The 27,318-nt window shown below is 34.3% G+C and overlaps 1 protein-coding gene across 12 annotated transcripts in view; it reads right to left on the reverse strand.

The window, feature by feature from the left end:
* The window catches only part of MIA2 (MIA SH3 domain ER export factor 2), a 115,338-nt gene that overhangs the window by 19,680 nt on the left and 68,340 nt on the right, over window positions 1–27,318 (reverse strand). For 8 of the 12 annotated variants that reach the window (XM_086709867.1, XM_086709869.1, XM_086709875.1 and 5 more), the window contains 11 exons: window positions 27,122–27,230; window positions 25,845–25,891; window positions 24,995–25,085; window positions 22,709–22,847; window positions 15,882–15,983; window positions 14,902–14,962; window positions 14,057–14,092; window positions 10,261–10,328; window positions 8,633–8,715; window positions 6,879–7,007; window positions 3,019–3,177 (listed from right to left, as the gene is read on the reverse strand). In XM_086709867.1, the coding sequence (XP_086565993.1) occupies window positions 3,019–3,177; window positions 6,879–7,007; window positions 8,633–8,715; window positions 10,261–10,328; window positions 14,057–14,092; window positions 14,902–14,962; window positions 15,882–15,983; window positions 22,709–22,847; window positions 24,995–25,085; window positions 25,845–25,891; window positions 27,122–27,230 (1,024 nt within the window). The remainder of the gene's footprint in view (window positions 1–3,018; window positions 3,178–6,878; window positions 7,008–8,632; window positions 8,716–10,260; window positions 10,329–14,056; window positions 14,093–14,901; window positions 14,963–15,881; window positions 15,984–22,708; window positions 22,848–24,994; window positions 25,086–25,844; window positions 25,892–27,121; window positions 27,231–27,318) is intronic. The other 4 variants (XM_086709870.1, XM_086709880.1, XM_086709877.1 and 1 more) reach the window with 1 other exon arrangement.

The following is a 27,318-nucleotide window of genomic DNA, read 5'->3' on the forward strand; positions in this document are numbered from 1 at the left end:
CTTATGTGGATCCTGAGAAACTTAACAGGAACCCATGGGGGAGGGGAAGGAAAAAAAAAAAAAAAAAAAGAGGTTAGAGTGGGAGAGAGCCAAAGCATAAGAGACTGTTGAGAACTGAGAACAAACTGAGGGTTGATGGGGGGTGGGAGGGAGGAGAGGGTGGGTGATGGGTATTGAGGAGGGCACCTTTTGGGATGAGCATTGGGTGTTGTATGGAAACCAATTTGACAATAAATTTCATATATAAATAAAAAAAAAATCACTGAAAAAAAAATGAAAATTCTAAAACTGAAAAATACAATATCTAAAATAAAACTTTTCCACAGGGCATTTGGGTGGCTCAGTCGGTTAAGCCTCCAACACCGGCTCAGGTCATGATCTCACAGTTCGTGAATTCGAGCCCTGCGTCAAGCTCTGTGGTGACAGCTCAGAGCCTGGAGCCGGCTTCGGATTCTGTGTCTCCCTCTCTCTCTGCCCCTCCCCCGCTCACGCTCTCTCGCTCTCTCTCTCTCTCCTTCAGAAATAAACATTTAAAAAAATTTTTAAATAAAATAAAATAAAACTTTTCCTATATAGGTTTAATATATATTAATAGCAAAATGAGGGGCGCCTGCATGGCGCAGTCGGTTAAGAGTCCGACTTCAGCCAGGTCACAATCTCGCGGTCCGTGAGTTCGAGCCCCACGTCAGGCTCTGGGCTGATGGCTCAGAACCTGGAGCCTGTTTCCGATTCTGTGTCTCCCTCTCTCTCTGCCCCTCCCCCGTTCATGCTCTGTCTCTCTCTGTCCCAAAAATAAATAAACGTTGAAAAAAAAAAAATGAAAAAAAAAAAAAATGAAAAAAACAAAAATACATTTTTTTTTAATTAAAAAATATTAATAGCAGAATGGAGATGACAGAGAGAAGAGTCAGTAAACTTAAAGACAGATCAATAGAAATTATTCAACTTTCAAAAGAAGGAAAAAAACCTGGAAACAAAATGAAGAGACTTAGGTATCTATGAGATAATACCAAAAGTCTAAAATTATAGGCTTCAGGCAATTTTTAAAGGACATGTAAAAAATTTTCTAATTTTATGAATGAACAATAACAAAGTCAATACTGAGTTCTAGTCTCAGCTATCTACCTAGCTACTTTAACCTAAGACTGCCAACTAATCTCTTGGAGGACTGCGTGCTCTTTCCATATAATAAGGGCAGTGGTTTTATATGGATTAGTGGTTTTTAGATTTAGCTATTCCTCAGAACCTTCAAGAGAGTATTTTAGAAATATAGGCCTTGGGCGCCTGGGTGGCGCAGTCGGTTAAGCGTCCGACTTCAGCCAGGTCACGATCTCACCGTCTGGGAGTTCGAGCCCCGCGTCAGGCTCTGGGCTGATGGCTCAGAGCATGGAGCCTGTTTCTGATTCTGTGTCTCCCTCTCTCTCTGCCCCTCCCCCGTTCATGCTCTGTCTCTCTCTGTCCCAAAAATAAATAAACGTTGAAAAAAAAAATTAAAAAAAAAAAAAAAAAAAATAGAAATATAGGCCTTACCTCTGAAGTTCATGTTCCAAAGGTCTGATCTGAAGGGGGACCCAGATATGTCTGCATTTTCCTTGAAGTTTCTTAGGCTACTTCTGAAGGTAAGCCAACTTTGAAAACCACTACACCAGATTTTACTTGGAGAGTTAGCACATGTGACAGGGATTCTTGGTATTAATAGCTTGTAAATTCTCAAAGGAAAGTTCTCTATACAGATGTAGCGATATGATAATACACCAAAATCTTGCAATCAAGTTCTTAGAGAAAGGGGCTGTAGTTTATGATCTTTATTTTTACCATAGCAAAACTTTTTAGTGAATGTTAAAGTCAAGAAAGAATCTTTGAAAGATGTTCTATGCCACTCCCCTAAAAGATTCTTTTTTTTTTGAGAGACAGAGCATGCAAGCAGGGGAAAGAGGCAGAGGGAGAGGGAGAGGGAGAGGGAGAGGGAGAGGGAGAGGGAGAGGGAGAGGGAGAGAGAGAGAGAGAGAGAGAGAGAGAGGGAGAGAGGGAGAGAGAGAGAGAGAGAGAGAGAGAGAGAGAGAGAGTCTTAAGCAGGTTCCACACTCAGAGCAGAGCCTGACATGGGGCTTGATCCTACAACCCTGGGATCATGACCCGAGCCTAAATCAAGAATCAGACACCCAATCAACTGAGCCACTCAGGCTCCGCAAGAGCCACCATTTCTTAGAACATATACACACTACTACTACAGCAAGAGCTGATTCTTGGAATTAAAGTTATTTTACCATGATATTCTTACTCTCTCCAACTCCTCAGGAAGGAATCTGAAGTAGTATGTTTTTTTAAATTTATACAAAGCAGGCATAGCTCACTTCACATAAGAGGTGTCCCTGAAACACTGCATAAATAAAAGTTTAGCAAACTAAAAAATTTTAAATACATTCGTTGGGAGAGTAAGAGCTATTAAAAGAATAGCAGTTATTGCCTTCCTTCAGGATATTCTGCTGTGACTCTTCCGGTAAATATATTTATTTTAGCAATTAATCTAAGGTATACTGTTTAATGAAGAAAGACAATTACAAGAAGGTGAATAGTGTAATTGCACAGAAGTGATGAGGGAATTTTTCTATTTATGTTTATGAACAAATACCAAAAAAAAAAAAAAAAAATCCCTAAAATATATAAAACTAAATACCTGGAAAAGCATGCTAAGATGATGAGGGAGATTTTTTTCACTTTCCTAATTACACATTTCTTCATTGTTTGGACTTTCTAAAATAAACATGTATTACTTCTATGAGCAATAAAAATAATAAAGATATTCCATGAGAGGGTTGGGAGGGAAACAAAGCAGCTTTCTGTAACATGAACAATTACCCCTAATTATTATGGTTAGAAATCTGTGTTATTATTGTTTTCCAATATGTATCAGTTTTTCTTAAAACAGGACATACATGTACTCCTCTTTTCTTCCATTCTTCTGTGTTTCATATACTGCTTACCTTTGAAATATAAATAATTACACTCTCTCCATACCTGATGGAGGGATCATCATCCTACGATCCTGGTCCCATGGAGGTGAAAGGGACCCAGTGTCAGAAGGTGCTCTATGGGCATCAGTTAATCTATCACAGCTTGATTCTCCTCTTTCATTGGTATTCTGATGGTCCAGAGGATTCCCTGGGCCTCTTGAGCCTAATTAAAGAAAAAATTACAATTCTGTTTTATCTAAAAAAGTATTATAAGACCTATCATCAAATGAAATCCAGGCAGCTTTTAAAAAGTGAAAACAATCAGATTCCAACGAAGTTTCCCTAAGACATATTAGACTGTAATTCCATCCTACCAAAGCCTAGGACAAAGACTAGGACAATGAGGAAAAAATAATCTTGCCATGTGTATAAACAAATAATTGCCTATAAAAGTCATTTATAAATGTTACCACCATCATCATTTACATAGAAAATCAGTGGCTAAATTATAAATTATAAATACTAACTCTGAAAAATAAAAGTATGAAGTGAATTACAAAGTAAAGACCTCTATATCAGATGGAATAACATAATTATGAGGTTTTTGTTGTTTACACTAATATGCCAATAGTCAAAAAGAGCATGATTCTTTTAACACAGTCATCTTAGAGGTTATATACCTATTTCAATAATTCTACAACTATTCAAAGTATTTTTAGAACAACTCTTTTAGAAATGTACTTGGATTAACTTAAGAGACACTCAAGAAATCACATCTCAATGCTGAAACAGGATTCTACTTCTGTCCAAAAATCATTTTAACCAGTCTGATTACAAACTTTATACCCACCAGATAAATTTGGCTTTAAAGGGCTTTTAGCAATTTCTGAATATCAAATTCACCTTCAAAAAGAGCTCACAACTCTGAAGGCAAGTCTAAAACAAAAGTTTCAAAAACAACAGCACTGTTGGAATAAATACTTTGAACAAGGTAACACTAATTTGGGAAGGAATTCTGGCATGCTTACATTTATAAAGAAAGACCATCATTATAAAGTTCCCTTCTTATGACCACAAAAAACACAGTACCTCAATTAATAACACATATTCAATTAAAATGGAAAAAACAAATACAAAAAATTTTTTAACATTAAATAACAAAATATATTAGTACTTCATTTATCTGTCACTGAGGGGGGAATGCGGTCTTCTCAAAACTATATTGCCCAGAAAACAAAAGCTTTTTTTCTTTTTAACCTTCTAAGGAATAGATTTTTTTTTTTTTAATTTAATAGAAATCTTTCTAAAATGTCTCCACAGTTCAGTACACCTTTAAGAGACTAAAACTAATTCAACTTTTCTTGGTAGCTTGTACAAATCAATATAAGAATCTTTTTTAAAAAATACATAATAATCTTTAAAAAAAATTTTATCTGCTCTCTTTTGTACAGTCAGGAGGTAAACTGACTTTTATATTCTGAAAGTAAGTCAACTATCTCTTTTCCTCATAGTTGTATATTCCCCAAATCTTTCTTTCCAGCTTGTTCATCCTTCTAATAAGGTCATTAGAAGAAAAAGGCTAGGAAAGCAGAAAATTAAACTGGAAAAAAAATGTGCGTCAATTAGGCTGAGTTCATCTAGTGTGAAGCACAGATCTTTAAAGAAGACATTCAAAGACCTTCTCTTGATTGCTTCCTTTCAGAAGACCAAAATACAGGCCAACCAACTGACTACCAGGGAAAAAATTACAAACTTAAAAATGCTAAAGGTTAAAATTTTCATTTAGACTAAAAGTTACATGAAATTTACTCTAAAAAATTATTTTCCTTATGTTCCATCTGATTCAAACATATATCTCATTCAAACTTTCAAATTTAAAAAGATAATAAAAGGAAGGAAAAGGGCACTATTCACCCTTCTTCAGTGAGTCATAGTAACTTTTACTCCAAAGCAACTCTTTCAAGACCTACTAATAACTTACCTAAAACTTCTGTAGCTCTTCTAACAAACAGTAAAACACCCTTGCAAATAATCTAAACACATCATTTCTCAAAAGTAATAAAAAGGAGAGGAAAGTAATTTAAATAGGAGAGGAGAAATCAAAGGTAATTCTTACTTATTACAAATATCCAATTGACTACAAGCAATCCTTGACTTATGTCATTCAACTTCTAGTGATTCACATTTGCAATTTAGCCAATTATACCTTTATTTCTAGGGAACTGTTTTTCAGATTGCTGGCTGCAAACCATCATGGTGCATGAAATTAGTCTTAATGAGCAACTTTTTTAAATGAAATGGAACAGAAATGAACACAAAATACCAGAAAGCATCAAAAATAGTAAGGGTAGTACTACTTCATGTAAATGGCTTCTATTACATTTATGTTGGCATGTAATGTGACATGATATAAAACATATTTCTTAATATAGGTCAAAAAAACAGGGGGAAAATGGATTTGAGGGCACACATGTGAATTTCAAAATTAGTCTCCTTCCTCAAATGCTCAAAGGAAAGGTCTCCCAGGGCTCCAAGTGTCAGTCTGCAACTCACTCTTTCCCTAGGAGTTTTCAATTCAAAGCCAACACAAGCAAAAGTTCTCTCTGAAATATCCCCAGGCTGTGGGTCCAATCAGCAGTGGGACTGGGAAGTGGGAGGGACCAATGGGAAGTATACCAAACTGAGGATACAAAGACGTAAAGAGGAAATGGGCAAAGGGAGAATATCCCATAACCCATAGAAATTTTGTTTTCTCATTCTTTGAAGGGAATCCCAAAGAAAGAGCTCCAAAAATATTTAAAATATTTTTATATATTTTATATATAAAATATATATAAAATATATATAAAATATTAAATATAAATATTAAATATATATAAAATATATATATATATATTTATATACATACAGCATCCCTGAGAGACTATTTTTGGTAAGTAGTATCCATTTGAGTATATGAGCTGTGAGAAGTTGGATTTAGTTTGGTGTTTTTATTTAGTCTCATTACTTTCTGTTCCTACCTCAGACTCAACATGCTAGATTCACTGATAAAAAGGGGGGAATAGAGACACAACACTGATGAAGAATGTTATTAGCTCTTATACAACACAGATTTGGGGCTAAAAACCTAAGACTTTTGACTTGGGAATGAACAGCGCTGTTTACCTTTTAATTTTGCCACAATTCAAGGGAAAATTTTAAAGCAACTTGACAAAGTGAGGTGAGAAATCAAAAGAGGAAAACTCCAGGTACACAGGTAACGCCAGGATGAGCGCTGATGAAGTAAATGGAGAAAGACCAAGAGCTAATGCATAGGCTTGAAGTAGCTGCTAAAATTTGCAAAACCCCATACAGGGTAACAAAGCAATCCTGGGTCAGTTTCTCAAAGTATTAAATCATTTCCGTCTCCCTTAAGGCTCCTATTAAAACTCTTCTTGAGAAGTACTCAAGATAGTACTTCTGTATTACTCCACTCTAAAAAGAAGGTTCTTTCTTTTACTTTCTGATTTTCTAAAATAAAAAGATCATGATAATGAAGTAAAAAAAGATTTTAGAAATTCTACATTTTAATAATGTTTTGTTAAAATACAATTTTATGCTAGGTTATATTGTTATCATATTTCATGTATTCTTTATAAAGTGTTGTATTATGTAGTATAATATATAGTTTTTAAGAAGTCAAATGATCTAAAAAGATTAAGGGCTTGACCAAAACATAACCTACTATACCTGTTTCTAAGAGAAAAATGTATTAAAATTACATGTCATAGAGCTCCTTTTCCAAACAAAAATAACCCACAATAAGTGCAAGGAATGCCTGTATTTTCCAAAGATTTATTTTAAAGATCATTTTAAAGATAAGTTGAGATGAAAATATAAAGTAAGGAAGAAATCTAAAGTAATAAAGATGTTTAAACAATATACCTCTTCCTCCTCCCCCTGGAAGCAAAGGTGAGAGTCTGAGTGGACCCTCCAACAAAGTTGGAGGGGAGAGAAAAGCTCTCGTTTCAGATGAAGGTCGACCCAATGGTGAGGGACCATATGGGGAATGCTCTGGAATAATTAAAACAGCATATTTAAATTCATAGTTTCAGTTAGCTACACTATAGATTAGAATCCCATTTCAACAATTTCCATCAAGTCACCCTATTGTCAATTTAAGTTTAATCCACATCCTAAACACTTAGCATGCTCTGGGTTTTATTAATACGGGATAGAATTAAATATGGAACCCTGTGGTTTAAAGTCTGTCTACCAAGTGGACACTGTAGTCAAGAAAAATATTACTCTCTTGGTAATAATACACTTAAGTAACCATACACTATTAAGCAAAGGATACTGGTGATATTTTAGAACCATGAGAGGATTTGGGGGCCATGAAGTTTGTTTGGTTTTGCTTTTAATGGCAGTATGCTTCCAGACATTTCAGCTGATAAGAGTTGTAATACGGAAGGGCTCAGTTGAAATTAGGGCCAGATAGGCTAGGCCATGTTGAGCCATGAATTATTTGAGTGAAGCTCAGAGTTTTCAAAATAGAAATGCAAAATCCTCTGAAGCATCAGAAACAACTTTTGATTCATTACCACTGAAAATTCAGTTTACATATACTTATTTATCAAATAAATCACTTTCTAAACCATATAACCAGGAGCCCTATCATTTTACAAACTTCACCACTCCCAAGTAATGATTATGCTTCCAAAGATCTAAAATCAACATCAGAAAGCAAACTTAAATACCACCAAAATAATACTTTTTAAATATGTTAAATTTTATTATGTAGTTTATATAACGGTCAAATGCAATTACAACAAACGATCAAAGCATTATTTAATCTTTACGAGACTTCTGCATTACGTTCAGTCAAGAATTCCTTCTGTATAATTGCCCCCCACTCCAACCTTTGTTACTATTTGAAATTAATAACCTGTTATTTTGTAATGTAAAAACATTTTCATTCTAATGAAATTAGACTCTCAAAAGTGATTTTTACAACTTTGAAATGGTTATTAAAATGGGATTCTACCTATATAAAGTTAGGTTTATTTTCCCTGCCTTAGATGCTTAATTCCAATTCAACCAAAAATTATTTTGAAAAATTTAAACTACTTGGAACAGTATGAGATCATTAAAGATGCTAACTCATTAATGAATAGACAAAAATATTAAATACATCTTCCAAAGACCTGGTCCTCTCTTGGAGGTAATTAAAGCAATCAAATCTCAGATTATTAATGTTTTCCCACCTTAATTGATACTTTTAAATAATTAAAAACATCTGTTTTAAATCTTGTTTTTATAATTCAAGCAAATCCCAATGAGTAGTGGATAAACAGTCACAATGTTATTCCCTTTAAGCACTCCTTACTCATTTTCCCAAGAAATATTGAGTACCTTACTACATGCCTTTCACTTTGCTTTTCAAAGAGCTCAATGTGCTAAATATACATCATCTTACAAAAGCCCACTAAGAAATAAAGGCAGCAATTATTTACATTATTTCCAGGGTAACAAAACTCAGAAACTTGGGAGATTTTGATAGAACTCGGATTAGAATCCTGGCTCCAAAATCTAAAATATTTATAAATAATAGTATTAATTTACACTAATATAAAAGGTATGTGCAATATATACATATATATGTATTTTAAATGAGGGTTAAAAAAAAAAAAGACTACCTCTGCCAAATGCTGTATTTGGAACATCAAGTGCATAAGGATCTTTTTCTAAAAGTTCAAATTTAAACTCTGTTTCAGTTAATCTGCAAATAAAGAACAAACATCTCTAAGTTACTCATCTAAGAAAAGCACTCACATTTCAAGAAAAATGCCTCTTCCAAGTACAAGGATCTCTTCACTATCTCAATATTTACACAGAAGAAACAAATCTTTTAAAATTATTCTGACCAGTAATAAATGGAATTGTTGAATCACTAAATCATACACCTGAAATGTAACACTGTGTATTAACTACACTGTAATTAAAATTAAGAAAGAAAACAAAATAAACAAATAAATCAATATTCTGACCAAAACACCTTTTCATAACAGGTAACAGGGTTCTTTCTGCCTAGTGATAGTGACGTTTTATTGAGGTTTGAAATCACTTTGTTTTGTTCTGTGTTCAAAACTAGACTTCAGTGAATACTATTACACAGAATCCAAATTTTAGAAATAGCAGGGCTTTCCAAGGTCAACCAGTTCTAATGTATCAGTTTACAAGTAAGGAAACTGAGCTAAAAGTTTACATGATTTATTCAAAATTAAAGTAACAGGATTAAAACACAGGGTTCCTAGCTCTGCATCACACCTGCTTTCCATTGTAATGTTACCCAAATGATTCTAATCACAACACAAAATAGGAATCCAGTGAACTCATCCTACTACTTTATTCCTAAACCTTTTATCTTAAAATTGTGACATTTTAAAAGAATCTTATTTCTAGTTCTTGATCATAAGATCTGACATAGAACATTTAATCATGCAGTTTTAATTTCAAAGTAGAAAAGACAAGCAAAAAGATTACACTATCATGGAATAATGTTAATGGTACATTCTGGCAAGAAATTAGAACACCTGGGAAGAGATGTTTGCTCCTAGAAAAGCATTTATTCTTCCCTTCGATCATACATTGTAAGCTTTTATTCTTTCATTTTATTATTGCATGGCAATGTCACCCAATACAATTAAACAAGAGAATGAGAGAAATAATAAAAATGGATTCTACCCATATCTACTAAAAGATGCCAGTACTCTGAGAATTACCACATCAGAGATCTATCTTTTCTCTTTCCATCCCTTGTAACTGCCTTCTTCCTACTCTAGTTTAAAAAAAACAAACAAACTGGGGTGGTGGGGCAGTGCCTGGGTGGCTCAGTTGGCTAAGCCACCAACTCCTGATTTCAGCTGAGGTCACAATCTCATAGTTGGTGAGATCGAGCACCGTGTTGGGCTCTGCACTGCTGCTTGGGATTCTTTCTTTCTCCCTCTCTCTCTCTCTCTCTCTCTGCCTGCCCCTGCTCACATGCGCTCTCTCTCTCTCAAATAAATACACATGAAAAAAAATTGTTTTAAGTTATGCTTTTTACAGAAGAACATGTAAACAATTTACTTCTCTTAAAGTAACCTAAGACAAATGTTTCAAACAAAAAATCTAGTACCTTATAATAAAACTAATAAATATTTCACCACTAGATATGCTGGATTCACTGCAAGTTTGTCCCTACAAAAATATTATATAATAAACAAAATACAACTAAAAATAAAGTAATAAATAAAGCTTAAAGTGTTCCCACTAAGATACTTACTTTTGTCTACTGTGAGCATTTTCTTTCCTTAAATCATTAAGATTTCTTTCAGCAGTCCGAGCTGCCAACTTAAAGAAAACAATACATTTTCATTTTTTTAAATGCATTTTTAAAATAACACTTATACAAATGTAAAATGGAAGATAAGCATTCACACATATCACAATACATTAGAATGCATTTCAGTAAACTCAGTGTAAAAAATTTTTAACTTACAGAATTTTTTTTAAAGGAAATGAGTTTCCTATAACCAAAAGACATGAGTCTAAGGCTGGAGTTTGATCATGTACTTCCCAATAAATGCGGTTATCCAGATGTGAAGGCAAGAATTAGCACTATTTGGTGCTGTCAATATCCAAATAACATGACAGAAGCAATGTAAGAGGACCCAAGCTTAGGGTGATGGGAATGGAGACTCAGAATCATTATGCACAGGTACTCTGGCTATAAAAGCAGATAACCAACTCTGGAGAGAAATCACTATAATTCTGTGAAACCATAAAGATCTAAAACAGTTTCACAACATGCCTGTACAGGCCATTTTTTTAAATCGCTGAATATAACCAAAGCATGCAGTCTGTTTGTTAAGATCATATTCCCATTCTCATAAGCTTTTACATTGGTCTAGTGATACTTTTATTTAATAAAAGATTCGGGGTGCCTGGGTGGCTCAGTTGGTTAAGCATCTATCTGACTCTTGATTTCGGCTCTGGTCATGATCTCACAGTGTGTGAGATGCAGCCCTGCATCAGGCTCTGTGCTGACATCGCAACACCTACTCAGGATTCTCTCTCCCTCTCTCTCTGCCCCTCTCCCGCCCATGCACAAGCACTCTCAAAAACAAGTAAATAAACTTAAAAAAAAAAAAAAAAATTAGAAAATCAGAGTATGTATGCTATGGGAAAAAAACTTACACTTACAATAAACAGCAAGAACATAACAATATTCCTAAATAGTTTGTGGGCAAAGATTAAACTTGTATGGAATACTATATGTTTCCCAGTCATTCTGTGAACTCTCTAGTTAAACAGCAGCAGCGTATGGAGCATCAGACCTGTCCAAACTAACGCAACGCACTGGGGCAAACTTATCTATTATACAAAGGCAAATTAACTCAACCTAGAACCATAACTTTTTACAGGTTAAAAGAACTGTACTATCAAACATATTCACTTAAAATTGTGAACTACACATTAGAATTGACTTTAACAGGCCAAAGAATAAAGAATGTTAAATACACACACACAAACAAAACAAAACCCTAGCTTAACCATGTTTTAGCATTCATTATCAAAAAGATTCCAATGTAAATCATTTTCTAGTATATAATGATATAATCAATTTTGTACTAACAAAAACAATACTATACAATAACAATCTTAGTTAATAAAATATCAATTCATTCATTTAGCAATATGTTTTAACACAGAATCAAAACTACTTCTAAATGTTTTCTACACAGTATAGTATTACATATTTACTCTTAATTATAGGAGACAAAACAATACAAAGTTACTAAGTCAAAAAAAGTAAATCCTAGTATGATTATAGTGCTATCAATATTAAAGATAAATCTACAAAAAATATATAAGAATAAACAGATGCTAAATGATTACAGGCTTTTAAAAAGTTTACACTTCAAAGGTTAGGTAAAACTATAATTTCAATGAATGACCACATTGTATTCAGATATTACTTACAATATGCAAAAAAGCATTCTATTAAGTGCAGGTGTTAAGCCCCTATCTTAAGAAGCTTAAATCTGTGGTAAGGACAATTATCGTACTTGTCACAGGACACATAAAAACAAAGTATTATATGAGTTCAAAGGAAGAAAACATTAACTCTAATAGGAGGGAGCAAAGAAATGCTCAAAGGAAAAAGTAACATCCAAAATTATAAAATTATTTATAACAGTAAAATAGTGGAAACAAACTAAACATTTGTCAAATGGGAAAGGTTTACATAAATTATAAAATATTCATAGAAAAATATCTATAATATATTAAGAAAGAACATAAAAACACTAATATATAGTATAATTTCATTTTTTAAAACATATACATGACTTATGTCTAAATATACTTAAAATATAGAATAAATTAAAGTGATACTGCTGATTACTTCTTGGTACATCCTTTGTAAATAGTCTGAACTTTTTTTATTTAGTGAGTATACATTACTTTTATAAAATCTAAAAAAATCTTCATTTTTAGACATTAAGGGTATTTTTTGCATATTTTAACATAAAGTCTGTCATTTACTAAACTAGAAATTCAATGTATAATAACAGAGAAGCCACAGATTTAGACTCTAAAAAGTCAGAATTTTAATCTCTATTCTTCATTCTTTGATCATGTGACTTTGGGCTATTTCCCCACCTGTAAAACTTAACTTATAATATCTATTTTATAGAGTTGTTGTGTGAATTCAATGAGTAATATACACAAAATGCCTTTAAGTACAGTGCCTAGAGCATTAAGAGATTAGCAAACATCAATTCCTCTCATCATGAAAAAATAATCTTTTTCTTTTTAATTTTCTTTTTTATTTTTTTAAATTTACATCCAAATTAGTTAGCATAGAGTGCAACAATGATTTCAGGAGTAGATTCCTTAGTGCCCCTTATCCATTTAGCCCATCCCCCCTCCCACAACCCCTCCAGTAACCCTCAGTTTGTTCTCCATATTTATGAGTCTCTTCTGTCATTAAAAAATAATCTTTATCTTAGTATTCTGACTGTGGTGCGGAATGATGAAAAAAACTAAATTCATCTCCAAGCCCAGTCTAACAAATCTTCATTAACAAATCTTCCACTTGAGCCCTCAACACAAAATCTGAGAAACGGGAAAAGCTTTGACATTCAACATGTCTAATTTCTCAACCTATACCAGAATCTCCACTCCAAGAAACATCCACCACTAAGAAATATCTCCCAAGCTTCAGTGTAACAAGAGTCTAGTAACAGTTAACATACACTGAGTGCTTACCACTGTCAGGCACCTAACAGGCTTACATGAGTTATTTATTCATCACTATAACTCTATAAAATAGGTACTACTGATATGTCTACCTTTTAGGTAAAGAAACAGGTAAAGAAACAATTGTTGTTACAGGTGTTGGAACCAGGATAACAACCAAAACTGGGTAACTCCAGACCCCATGTGTTCACACATTGCACAAACTGTCTCTGCTTTAAGACTCCTAGGGACAAGTCCTCTGAAGGCCAGCTATTAACAACAGTTCTACAAATTAGATGGATCATTCTCACAATTAGTCAAAAGCCACATCCTTATCATTTCCTCATAGAGTTCTTCTGGAACACTGACATGCCACTTCTCATGATGATCTTTTTCTTGATGTGTATCAAGTAATTCAACACTGAGAATCAGATAACTGAATTGTAAAGCTTTTACAACTAGAAGAGGCTTTCGATATCACTTAGTTCAATCTGTTGTTTTACAGACGAGTAAACAGGCCCAGTAATTTTAAGTAAGTTGTCCACAAGTAAATTAGTGGCAATCCAATGCTCTCAAAACAATCCATAAACACTGCATCACCTCCCCCAAAAGAGTCTAAGCTCCTTGCAAAGTAAAAGCAGAGAAGGAAAAATCAGATTTTGTGAATAACTGTTATAACCAAGTATTTAGTTCATAAAAAACATAATTTCACTACCAGCAAAATTAAAAGAAATTTATTTGACACTACCTTAATTTTTGGTGTGAAAGTGTATCTTTTAAACGGCTCATTTAAATTAGAAAAAAGAACAATCTGACAAAGAGAATTTAATACTTACCCAATTATCATGTGCTTTTTTCTCATGGGAGATAATCTGAAAAAGAAATTCATTAAAATACTACTGATTTTCTTAGGTAAAAAATCTCACACTACCACTACGATTTAGTACACAATTCATAAACTCGATAATAACTCAAGCATCTCTGAAAGTCAGTAACATTTTTAAAGCAAATTTTCATATACACATGACTATCACATTTTTAAAACAAAAACTGAATGTAAAGACAATTTTTGTCTAGTATATTTTTGTTTTATGCAAAAATCAACTACAATGAGTTGCTGACTAAGAGATAATTAGTCCCAGTAAATACGAGACTCCAGTGCTGATATATGTTTGTTTATTTATTTACTTAATCCATATTCCCAAAGAAGCAGGAGACATGCCAATTTGAAACAATTTTAAAACATGGCAATTTTAAACTCTTGGGGCACCTTTGTGGCTGGGTCAGTAGAGCATCCGACTTTGGCTCAGGTCATGATCTCACAGTTTGCAAGTTTCAGCCCCACATTGGGCTCGCTTCTATCGGCCTGTGAGCGCAGAGCCCACCTCAGATCCTCTGTCCCCCTCTCTTTACCCCTCCCCTGCTTGTACTCTCCCCCAAAGTAAATTTTTTTAAATAATAAATAAGTAAATAAAGAAACAAACAAGTATTTTATTTCAGAACACTTGGCTCCCTATAAATGTTCCACAGCCACATGCAAAACCTCAAGAGACGTGGTACAACTATCAAGTAACTATACTCTTGCATCAAAACAGAGATACCAATTCGAACAAATCAGAATTGTTTAATACACACACACACACACACACACACACACACACACACACACACACACATATACCTGCCCTTGATAAGAATGAATGGTTCTCTCCAATTCTTCTTCAAGATCTTTGGCTCGTTTTCTACAAGGAATAATCATTCTACTATTAACATGTACTAAGAAATGACAGAACACTATGTCTACTGAAAATATTAATTAAAACACCTAGAGTGTTTAATGTAAAAATAACTCCAGAACTCCACACTAATCACCTTTAAGACGTTCTAAAGTAGTATATTTTTTCCTAATGTAACTTTAATATTAATTATGCTTTAAGAGTACTACTACTTGGGTTTACCTAAAACCAAAGGTTATGCCAAGATTTATATGGTATATTGGTTTGTTTTTATTACTAAGAAGCATGCAATTGGAAGAATTATTCAGATGTCTGTAATCTTAACAGAACTCTAGGAAATTAAAAGTCTCTGTGAAATAAAATGTTACTTACTACCTTTGTACCTTTGTACCTTCTTTTGGACAAAATCCAAGTTTACTCTTCCTAATGTAAAATTAAATATCACAACTATTTGGGATACTGCTAAAACTTGCCCCTTATTTTCTCTAGGTTTTCTATGATTTCCACGGAACTAATGACAAATGAACAAGGAAAAAACTAGACTTATCAATACTTCAGAAGTGGCTCACTCTTCTCTTTGAGGCATACTTCTCAAATTCATTAATATTGTATATTTTCTTCCCCATTATAGAACCAAAGAGGAAAGACCTTGAAATTAATGGATATTCATAAATTTCTTGATATTAACATAAAATAGGATTTCCCTATTTTAATGCGAGAGATTTAAAATCATGTACACTGAAAGGGAAACATTTCTCCTTTTATATTTTCTGTATAATTGCATAATAAAGCAAGATATACAAATGAAAAATAATGACAAATATCTTGGGTTTATTTGGGGGAGCTGCCTTATTATTTTTTCTAGTATTAGGTTTTTGGATACCCTCCCCACCTGAAAAAGAAAAGAGTAAAAAATATTCAATACCTATAGGTCTCCAGCTCTTCAGCTGCATGACTGATCTTTTCATCTGCTTTGGAAAGTTTCTCCTCTTTCTCTAATCGGTAATTTTCCTCTACTGTTAATTTCCTTGAAACAAAAAGTGTTTTGTTTTGTTTTTTACTGTATGTCATAAGATAATCAATTATATCTTTTTAATAATATCACAACTGGTGCTTCTCATAAAACAATTTGCATAAGACCACTAAAAACATCACATGCAAGAAAAAAAAAGTAACTGCATAAATATTCCTGGTGTGGAAATTAACATTATAAACTCAAATTATAAACCACCTTGTCTAATATAGTACTATTAACACAAAAGATTCAAGAGTTTTCTATAAGACTTTTATCATGAAAATAAGATCAAAAGTAAATATTAGTAAAAACTATCATGAGTATATATTATTTATCAAGCCTTCTTATATAAAGCAGCGTGACATTTATTAGACAAGAAGTCACCAAGTAATAAACTGAATTTCAATAATTTTTAAATTGGTTGTTAAGTTGTTAACACGGTGATTAAGCTTCTAAGACAGTTTACACACATTTAAAAAAAAATTATAATGAACCCAAAGTAAATAAAAGTAGTCCTATCTACTACTTTTAGTTCTTTTAATAAAAACAGCTAACTTACTGAGCCATTAGCATGTGCCAGAAATTGTTCTTAGACTTTTACATGTATTACTACCCTATGTAATTATCACAACAGCTCTATAAGAAGGGAAAGGAAACACAGAAAAACGAAATAAGTGAACCTAGGCATAGAGCTAGCAAGTAGTGACTCCATTATACTCTATTACCCCTGTGTTTCACATGGTATCATCAGTAACACTGGTCCCTCAGGAAATACTGAACACCACAGGAAAACACATATGCAGTCCTAAATGTGAATGTCTCCCCTTCTTCACGAACTTTGGGGAAGAACATGACAAACTATTGAAGAAATCCTACACGGTAGCAGTAAATGTTTTATATTCCATAAACTACATTACCAATTGCTAAGAAATTACTCCCTAGGTCAATCGTTTCATAGGGTTAGAAGAAAATAAGTCATCTCCTCAGAAAAAGCATCAAAGTATGATGGGCTTGGACATGGAAGGAAGTGTGTTTTTACAAACCCTAGATTAAAAAAATGGCCAGAATTGTCTGCTGTAGAGAGGTAAAGTCTATGAACCTCCCCTTGAATTTGGATAGATTCATTAATAATGAAAATGGCATTATAAAAGAAGCCTGATGATATGATCAAAAAATAATCACATCTTACTTCACATATCTAAACCAACATATCAACTTGTATGCTATACTATTTCACTTCTCTCCAATATTTGAATGATGAATATTTTAATTTAAATGTAAGAATGGAATACACAGTATTTTGGGAAATTGAAGATATTTCACATTAATGAATTGATACACATACAGGGACAGGATTCTATTCAGTGTCCCATCCTTGCTCTTGAATATCTACAGAGAACACCTTTTTTTTTGAAATTTTAAATATTCCTCATCAGAATTCTATCATCAACCATGTATTTTTATTTTGTTCAAAAGATATACTCAGAAGTATTCCTCTCACCTCAAAATAATCCCATTTGTATCCAAATTTTACTTATAATATCTTTCATCCTAACCTAAAAAGGGTGCACGCCTAAGTTTACTGAAAGAAGCCATGAGTCATCCACTCTATAGCTCTTCCATTTAGTCAAGTTTATTTTTCTTTCATATCCTGGGCAGTCCCAACTGGCCCAGAAGTCCATGATGAACAGCAAGTTTTTGATTTTTAATGGATTCCAAAGAATAATTAAGTATACAGGCTGGCAATGACAGAGCTTAACAAATCCCCCATCATCCTGATGGCAATGGAATGTTGGTATTTTCTACCAGTTTCCAAATATATAAAACAGAATCTCATTCCCACTACTTATGTTCTATAAAGTCATCCCAAATCCTAAATTAGTAAATGCTGAACCATTGCTCTTAAAGGAAACAGAGTTAGGTTTCTGGGTGCTCTGTTTACAGCATTTTCATCAACCCACCAACATGTAACCCTGTGTTCTGTTTTTCAGTTTAAAGATACCTTATTTAACATATATTGTTGGTTCATTACTAATGAACTCACAGCCAACATCATTATAACTCAGGCTGAACATAGCTTCTCTGACACAGGTGCTGTCTCTATAAGACACACCACAGTCTTCTTGCACTTAGGAACACTAAACAGCATTTTAGCATGATACCTGGGGATCATTTTAAAACAGCTAAATCAAAAAAAAAATAATAATAAATAAAATAATAAAATAAAATAGATAAATCACAAACAAAAAGCACAAAAATGTGGCATTACATATAGTGCAGAAAAGGACACTTGTTTACAAAATGAGAGCTGAAATAAGAAGGAAGACTGGGAACATACACACTGGGAGATTCAAATTTCTTGCTATTCTGTGCATGTCTGAGAATGACCACTAAAGCTCCTGAGTCCTGGTTTTAGGATAAAAATAAGTTTTCATTGGTTCAGGTAATGATCTCATGGCTCATGAGTTTGAGCCCCGCGTCAGGCTATTTGTTGTCTGCTTGTAGCCTAGAGTCTGCTTCGGATTCTGTGTCTCTCTCGCTCTCTCTCTCTGCCCCTCCTCTGCTCACACTCTCACTCTCTCAATAATAAATTTTTTTAAAAATTAAAAATAAGTTTTCATGGGGCACCTGGGTGGCTTAGTTAAGTGTCCTACTCGTGATTTCCACTCATGGTCAAGAGATCGAGTGGTGACTCAGGCTTTGCGCTGGTCATGGAGCCTGCTTAAGAGTCTTTCCCTCTCCCTCTGCCTAACCGCCATATGGATACACACACAAGCACGCTTTCGCTCTCTCAAAAAAAAAAAAAAAAATACAGGGGCGCCTGGGTGGCTCAGTCGGTTAAGTGGCCGACTTCGGCTCAGGTCATGATCTTGCGGTCCATGAGTTCAAGTCCCGCGTCGGGCTCTGTGCTGACAGCTTAGAGCCTGGAGCCTGTTTCAGATTCTGTGTCTCCCTCTCTCTGACCCTCCCCTGTTCATGCTCTGTCTCTGTCTCAAAAATAAATAAACGTTAAAAAAAAATTTTTTTTTAAATACAAAGTTTACACAAGTAGGAGAATTTGCAAATACAGAATCTATACATGATGAAGATCAACTGTAATAACTTTCATTAAAGGGGCTTGAAATTATATTAATTAAATCAAGGAACATTTTATTTCCTTTTATGATGAAAAATATGTCCTATAGTAGTATTTGAAAATCTGGAGTCTCCAGATAGATATCTTAACAGTCATTTGTGCATCTATGCATTTAGAGATCAGTACACACATGCACAGAAATCTCTCAATCCAATATATAAAGGTACTAAACATATCTATTCATACACTCAACAAACATTTATTGAATAACTACCATGTGCCAAGACATAATATTAGGCACTGGAAATACCGAAGAAAAGAGAATAAAGTAATTCTCTTACGGAGTTGACATTTAATGTTGGGGGGGGGGGGGAAGGCCAATAAATCGTCAGAGGACTTTAAGGGCTATGAAGAAATATAAAGCAAGATAAGGGATAAGGGAATTGCAGGTATTATCTTAGTTAGGGTAGCCAGGGAAGGAGTCTCTGAAGCAACATATGAACCTAGATCCAAATGAAATGAAGGATTCAACCTTATACAGGGGAATGCCAGTCCAAGAAAAGGAGCAAGTACAAAAGGCCCTGAGGTATAGATGTGCTTGGCATACTAATGATCATCAAGACCAGTGTGGCTGGAGGGTAATGAAGGAAAACTAAAATGAATAAGCTAAAATCAAAGAGATAACCAGCAAAAAAAAAAAAAAAAAAAAAAGAGGTAGACAAAGGTCAGATCTTACAGAGTCTTGTAGGCCATCTAAAAGCTTTGGATTAAATTCTTACTGTGATATGAAGGCACCTGGGAGTTTGCAAACAAGACTGTGACAACACCCATACTTTATGCTTCAGAAGGGTCATGCCACTGAAAACAACTATGCAGGAGGTCGAGTGGAAAGAGACTATTTATGAGGCTACGACAATAAACCAGGCACTAACTGATGATGGTTTAGATCAGGGTCTAGTAGGGAAGGTAGTAAAAAATGGTCAGATTCAGAATAAAAAGTATTTCAAGATCAAGTAACCTTAAAAATGAACTGATGACGGGATAGAAGGAACATACTTAAAGATCATAAAAGCCATTTATGAAAAGCCCACAGCTAACATCATCCTCAACGGGGAAAAACTGAGAGCTTTTTCCCTGAGATCAGGAACACGACAGGGATGCCCACTCTCACCGCTGTTGTTTAACATAGTGCTGGAAGTTCTAGCATCAGCAATCAGACAACAAAAGGAAATCAAAGGCGTCAAAATTGGCAAAGATGAAGTCAAGCTTTCGCTCTTTGCAGATGACATGATATTATACATGGAAAATCCGATAGACTCCACCAAAAGTCTGCTAGAACTGATACATGAATTCAGCAAAGTTGCAGGATACAAAATCAAAGTACAGAAATCAGTTGCATTCTTATACACTAACAATGAAGCAACAGAAAGACAAATAAAGAAACTGATCCCATTCACAATTGCACCAAGAAGCATAAAATACCTAGGAATAAATCTAACCAAAGATGTAAAGGATCTGTATGCTGAAAACTATAGAAAGCTTATGAAGGTAATTGAAGAAGATTTAAAGAAATGGAAAGACATTCCCTGCTCATGGATTGGAAGAATAAATATTATCAAAATGTCAATACTACCCAAAGCTATCTACACATTCAATGCAATCCCAATCAAAATTGCACCAGCATTCTTCTCGAAACTAGAACAAGCAATCCTAAAATTCATATGGAACCACAAATGGCCCCGAATAGCCAAAGTAATTTTGAAGAAGAAGACCAAAGCAGGAGGCATCACAATCCCAGACTTTAGCCTCTACTACAAAGCTGTCATCATCAAGACAGCATGGTATTGGCACAAAAACAGACACATAGACCAATGGAATAGAATAGAAACCCCAGAACTAGACCCACAAACGTATGGCCAACTCATCTTTGACAAAGCAGGAAAGAACATCCAATGGAAAAAAGACAGTCTCGGGGCGCCTGGGTGGCTCAGTTGGTTGAGCGTCCGACTTCGGCTCAGGTCACGATCTCACGGTCCGTGAGTTCGAGCCCCGCGTCGGGCTCTGGGCTGATGGCTCAGAGCCTGGAGCCTGCTTCCGATTCTGTGTCTCCCTCTCTCTCTGACCCTCCCCCGTTCATGCTCTGTCTCTGTCTCAAAAATAAATAAACGTTAAAAAAAATTAAAAAAAAAAAAAAAGAATAAAGAAAAAAGACAGTCTCTTTAACAAATGGTGCTGGGAGAACTGGACAGCAACATGCAGAAGGTTGAAACTAGACCACTTTCTCACACCATTCACAAAAATAAACTCAAAATGGATCAAGGACCTGAATGTGAGACAGGAAACCATCAAAACCTTAGAGGAGAAAGCAGGAAAAGACCTCTCTGACCTCAGCCGTAGCAATCTCTTACTCGACACATCCCCAAAGGCAAGGGAATTAAAAGCAAAAGTGAATTCCTGGGACCTTATGAAGATAAAAAGCTTCTGCACAGCCAAGGAAACAACCAACAAAACTAAAAGGCAACCAACGGAATGGGAAAAGATAGTTGCAAATGACATATCGGACAAAGGGCTAGTATCCAAAATCTATAAAGAGCTCACCAAACTCCACACCCGAAAAGCAAATAACCCAGTGAAGAAATGGGCAGAAAACATGAATAGACACTTCTCTAAAGAAGACATCCGGATGGCCAACAGGCACATGAAAAGATGTTCAGCGTCGCTCCTTATCAGGGAAATACAAATCAAAACTACACTCAGGTATCACCTCACGCCAGTCAGAGTGGCCAAAATGAACAAATCAGGAGACTATAGATGCTGGAGAGGATGTGGAGAAACGGGAACCCTCTTGCACTGTTGGTGGGAATGCAAATTGGTGCAGCCGCTCTGGAAAGCAGTGTGGAGGTTCCTCAGAAAATTAAAAATAGACCTACCCTATGAGCCAGCAATAGCACTGCTAGGAATTTATCAAGGGACACAGGAGTACTGATGCATAGGGGCACTTGTACCCCAATGTTCATAGCAGCACTCTCAACAATAGCCAAATTATGGAAAGAGCCTAAATGTCCATCAACTGATGAATGGATAAAGAAATTGTGGTTTATATACACAATGGAGTACTACGTGGCAATGAGAAAAAATGAAATATGGCCTTTTGTAGCAACGTGGATGGAACTGGAGAGTGTGATGCTAAGTGAAATAAGCCATACAGAGAAAGACAGATACCATATGGTTTCACCCTTATGTGGATCCTGAGAAACTTAAGAAAAACCCATGGGGGAGGGGAACAAAAAAAAAAAAAAAAAAAGAGGTGAGAGTGGGAGAGAGCCAAAGCATAAGAGACTGTTGAGAACTGAGAACAAACTAAGGGTTGATGGGGGGTGGGAGGGAGGAGAGGGTGGGTGATGGGTACTGAGGAGGGCACGTTTTAGGATGAGCACTGGGTGTTGTATGGAAACCAATTTGACAATAAATTTCATATATTAAAAAAAATAAATAAATAAAATAAAGCTGCTCTTGGTAAAACACACACACACACAAAAAAAATGAACTGATGAAATATTACCCAATCATAAATTGAGCGCTCTGAGTATCACATAAGCTGAATATGCATTAAACTATTTTACTTGCCATACAGTGGAGATATGAACAAAATCTTTATTACCTGTGAAGTGTCATTTCATTTTCTTGATACAGTTCAGTCATTACTTTAAGTTTCTGCTGAAGCTTTTGATTCTCGTTTTCAAATTGTGTATTTTCTGACTGCAGAGATGCTTGTTCAGTCTGGAGATTTTTAATACATTCTATAGAAAATGTTTAAAAATCATAATTAAAGGAGTAAATATTTCTAGATGCACATTCACATTTTATAAAGATAAAAATTAGCAAAAAATAATAAATTATTCATAAATTCTTTCCAACAACAGAAAGTTTATAAGGGATTTTGTTCACCTAAATGCTTTTTAATATTTTAATTAAAGAACTATATAAACTGTTATAATTTTTTTTTTTTTACTCCAAGATTTCCCAAAACCTTCAATATTCTATTTCTAGCATTTAATTTTCAGTTAGGAAACCAAAAAATAGTAAAATTTCTCAAGAAAGTTTTGGAGATGAGAGTTCTGAAGGGAAATATTTTAGTTCAACATTTCCTATGAAACTACTTAAACATGATGAACGCCTATTTTTATCTCATAAAAAGTGTACTAGTTAATAACTTAACTTCTAGCCAGCCCTCCTTTTAAGCAAAATTTGGATATATGTAACAGGTCAGGCCAGAAATTTGGATCTTCTGATAAGAAATCCTACAAAATCATGCTAGCTTAATCCAGATCAAGATTGGAGAGGGACACCTGGATGGCTCGGACAGTTAAATGTCAGACTTTGGCTCAGATCATGATTTGGTGGTTCATGGGTTTGAGCCCGACATTGGGCTCGGTGCTTGGGATTCTCTCTCTCTCTCCCTGCCCCTCCCCCACCTCAAAATAAATAAATAAACTTAAAAAAAAAGATTGGGGAGAAAAATACCAGTTTTAGCTTGTTAACTGCTAACCCACCTAAAAGAACTATCTAGGAAAACAAAAAATAACAATTCTAAACAATGAATGCTATATAATTAGTACATCAATTGTTTTTATTTTTTATTTTTGTTAAATTTTTTTTTTAATGTTTATTTATTTTGAAGGAGAGAGACACAGAGTGCGAGCAGGGGAGGGACAGAGAAAAAGAGGGAGACACAGAATCCAAAGAAGGCTCCAGGCTCCGAACTGTCAGCACAGAGCCCAATGTGGGGCTTGAACTACGAACCACGAGATCATGACCCGAGTGAAAGTTGGATGCTTAACCGAATGAGCCACCCAGGTACCCCCATCAATTGTTTTTAAAACCTCATTTCTCTTCCAACATCATAACCTCACCTTCTGAATTCCTCTAAAATTGAAATGCCATCTCCCAAAACATGTGTATGAATCATCACCACAAATCTTTTTTTTTTTCTTTTTTTTTTTTTTTTTTTTTTAAAGTAGGCTCCATGCCCAAGGTGGGGCTTGAACTCAACCTGAGGTTAAGAGTTGCATGCTTTACTGACTGAGCCAGTCAGGTACCCCCACCACAAATCTTAATACAGAACAAAACTTACTCTGTTTCAAAATCACAAAATCATACTAACATACATTAAAATTTTAGTAATGGCATACTACTTATTCTAATGGTATATAATTATTCATCTATTAATTAAACATATATATCAAAAGGATAGCTTAAAATAAATATGCTACCATTAAATGATTTTAATGTCACACCTGGTCTTTCCACAGAAATTTTTAAATCTACATCAGAAAATCTGCCAACCTAGGCTTTAAGCCATTGCCAAGAACTGTCACGTAACAGACATTACTGTTGAATATCATGTGGTAAAACTGGATCATAGGGATGATCTTATAAAAGTTAATAGTTTTAATTTACTACTTTTTAATATCTAAAACCATGTTACACATACAACACTGAAATTCAAAGGTAAGTAGAGTTTTACATGTTTTTTAAAATAATTTCATTAGTTAAGATTGGAGAGGGGTGCCTAGATGGCCCAGTCAGTTGAGCGTCTGACTTTTGGTTTTGGCTCAGGTCATGATCAGGTTTGTGGGGTCGAGCCACGAGTTGGGCTCTACACTGACACTGTGGAGCTTACTTCAGATTCTCTCCCTCTCTCTCTCAAAATACATAAATTAACTTTAAAAAATAAATAATTTCATTATTTTTATTTCATATGATATGGAAGAAACTGATAGGACTTTACCAACAACAAAAAACTTAGTACTAATTTTTCACAAATTAGAAATAAAAGTCAAAAAAACAATCAAATTGGACCTTTGCATAACTGATTCAATTAATAGTAACTTTCTGCAAAAGTACCTTTATTTAGAAAGACTTTAAAAGTATACAGATATCCTACCTGTAAGCTCTTCCTTTGTTTTATCTGCTTCAGATAATTGAATGTAAATTTGGTTTCTTTCTCCTTCTAAGGTTTTTAAAGATGCATTTAACTTTAGAGAACGGGAAAAGGAAAAAAACAACATTAATCAGTTATTCCAAAAAAGGAAAAACAAAAAATCTCAATATATCATTCCAACCTTTTAAAGTTCTATTACTTTGATAAAATGATCACCTAGAATGCAATAACCAACAATGCAGCTTCCATCTCGAAAAGTTAACAAAGTGATTAGTAGTCATAAATGTCAAAAGAGAGGTAGAGAAGATCAGTGTCCTAACCTTAAAAAGTGGCTATTTTCATTCTATTTACCTTCAACCCGTAAGTTTTAATTAAAGTAACCTTCAAACTACAGTACCACAACTTCACATAGATCAGTAAAGATCAAGATACCACTACTATGATGCAAAAGAAAAGGGATAAACCAGAAGAAAATGGACCAAGCATTTACTTCTCAAATTCGGATATGGGGCAATAGGAATAGGAAAATACTAAGACCAGAGAAAGAAGAATGTTCAGACAGAAATATGAAAAAAAATATGCTAAACATTTTTTATTTATTCCTTATCTTAAAAAATTTGTGCAGACCTTAAAATTTTTTATTATGATAAATTCTAAAAATAACAATATGAATTTCTAAAGTTATTATAAAAAGAAAAAAGCAACTGATAAAGAAAATTCTGCTCACTTTGGAAAATCTGGAATCACTTCTATGGTAACTATAAAACAGACTTTTTAAAACAGTTACTAAGGACATATGGCTTTAATCCAAATTCTATTTCTTTTCTCTATATATTTATATAGTAATGCAAACCTTAGCAGCATGAATCAGTTTCTTCAAAGCTCCTTTTGGTTGATTATCTACAGTAAAAAATAAAAACAACATTAAATTGGGAAAATAGTGCCATGCCACAACAGACATCCAAATGATTTTACTAGTTCATGCAACTAGAGCCTTGTAATCTCTATTCTTGCTACAATAAAGAATTTGAAATAAGGCAGAATGGCCTTGGACATGCTCCCAAGAAGATAAACAAAAAAGCACTGCAAGTACCATAATATTGTCAAACAGATTCTTCACGACTCTCTCTAGAAACAAATTTTTAACAAGAATCTGGTATTCACCCAATACAGTCCACCGTCTCAACTATTCTTAGGATCCTTCAGCATATAAAATATAAGTGGAATTATACTCCAAATTAAAATAACAATAAACGAGCATGCATTTTCTATTCCAAAAAAAATTGCTTCTTGCAAGACAAAGCAGAAGTAAAAAAGTACAAACAGAACCAACCGTATGGGACTGTAATTTTCTTCCAAGCATTAATGCTATCATCAAAGAAAAATTTTTTAAAAATCATACCTTCTGTTCCTTAATACATGTGTTAATATGTAAGGGGTAGAGAGAGAAAAAAGAGAAAGGTCACAAAAGTCAGAAGAGCTACCACGGGGAGAAACTAGTGAAAGATGCACAAAACACTTCTGTACTCTTTTTGCAACTTCCAATGAATCTATAATCATGTTGACATAAAATTCTCTTTTCAAGTCAAAAGAATTGGTTTGAAAATACAGGGAGCAGCTACAGTGAACCTAACTCCTGCCTGAGTTTCCAGACCACAACCAGCAATGGTGATAACAATTTGGGGTGGCCAAGATTAAAGTACTGAGCCATCTAATTAATATAAAGTATCCTCAGGCATTCACCAGTATAACACTCATTTTTCAAACTACCCACCATCCACCCAATTAGCAGACATGGCAGGAAAAATAGGCCCTGAAATGATTATGATGCAATGTGAAAATTGCTATAATGAGGATTTGTACAACATATAAAAAGAACAGGAAGGAAAGAGGCTGTAAGTCTGTCTGAGGACATGGAGAAAGATTACTGAAAAAGCTGTATCCCAACTGAAGCTTAACAATAAGGAACGGTGTGAGAGGGACAGAGTATTAGAGACAAATGGAGAAGATGTGCCAAACGAGAATTGTATAAAGAACATGGTACACATAGGAAACTAAAAGCAAATACAAGAGCTACTTATCATTTTTAGCAAAAGAGGATGAATCACGACTTCATACCCAACTGCATACCATTTTCTGATTCACTCTTCATTTCCAATTCCAAGTTATCATCATTTGTTAGGTCTTCTCCAAGCACAGCAGCCCAATCTTTCATCTTTATCAAACGTTCAGTCAGAGACTTGACATTTAGTAAAGAGAGAAAAACAGAAAGAGAAGGTAATAATGCCTTTTGCTAACTGATTTACAACTTCTGAATATGTAGTTAT

This window comes from Puma concolor, chromosome B3, assembly GCF_028749965.1.
Source record: "Puma concolor isolate L17-30 chromosome B3, mPumCon1.1.hap2, whole genome shotgun sequence".
Lineage (NCBI taxonomy): Eukaryota > Metazoa > Chordata > Mammalia > Carnivora > Felidae > Puma > Puma concolor.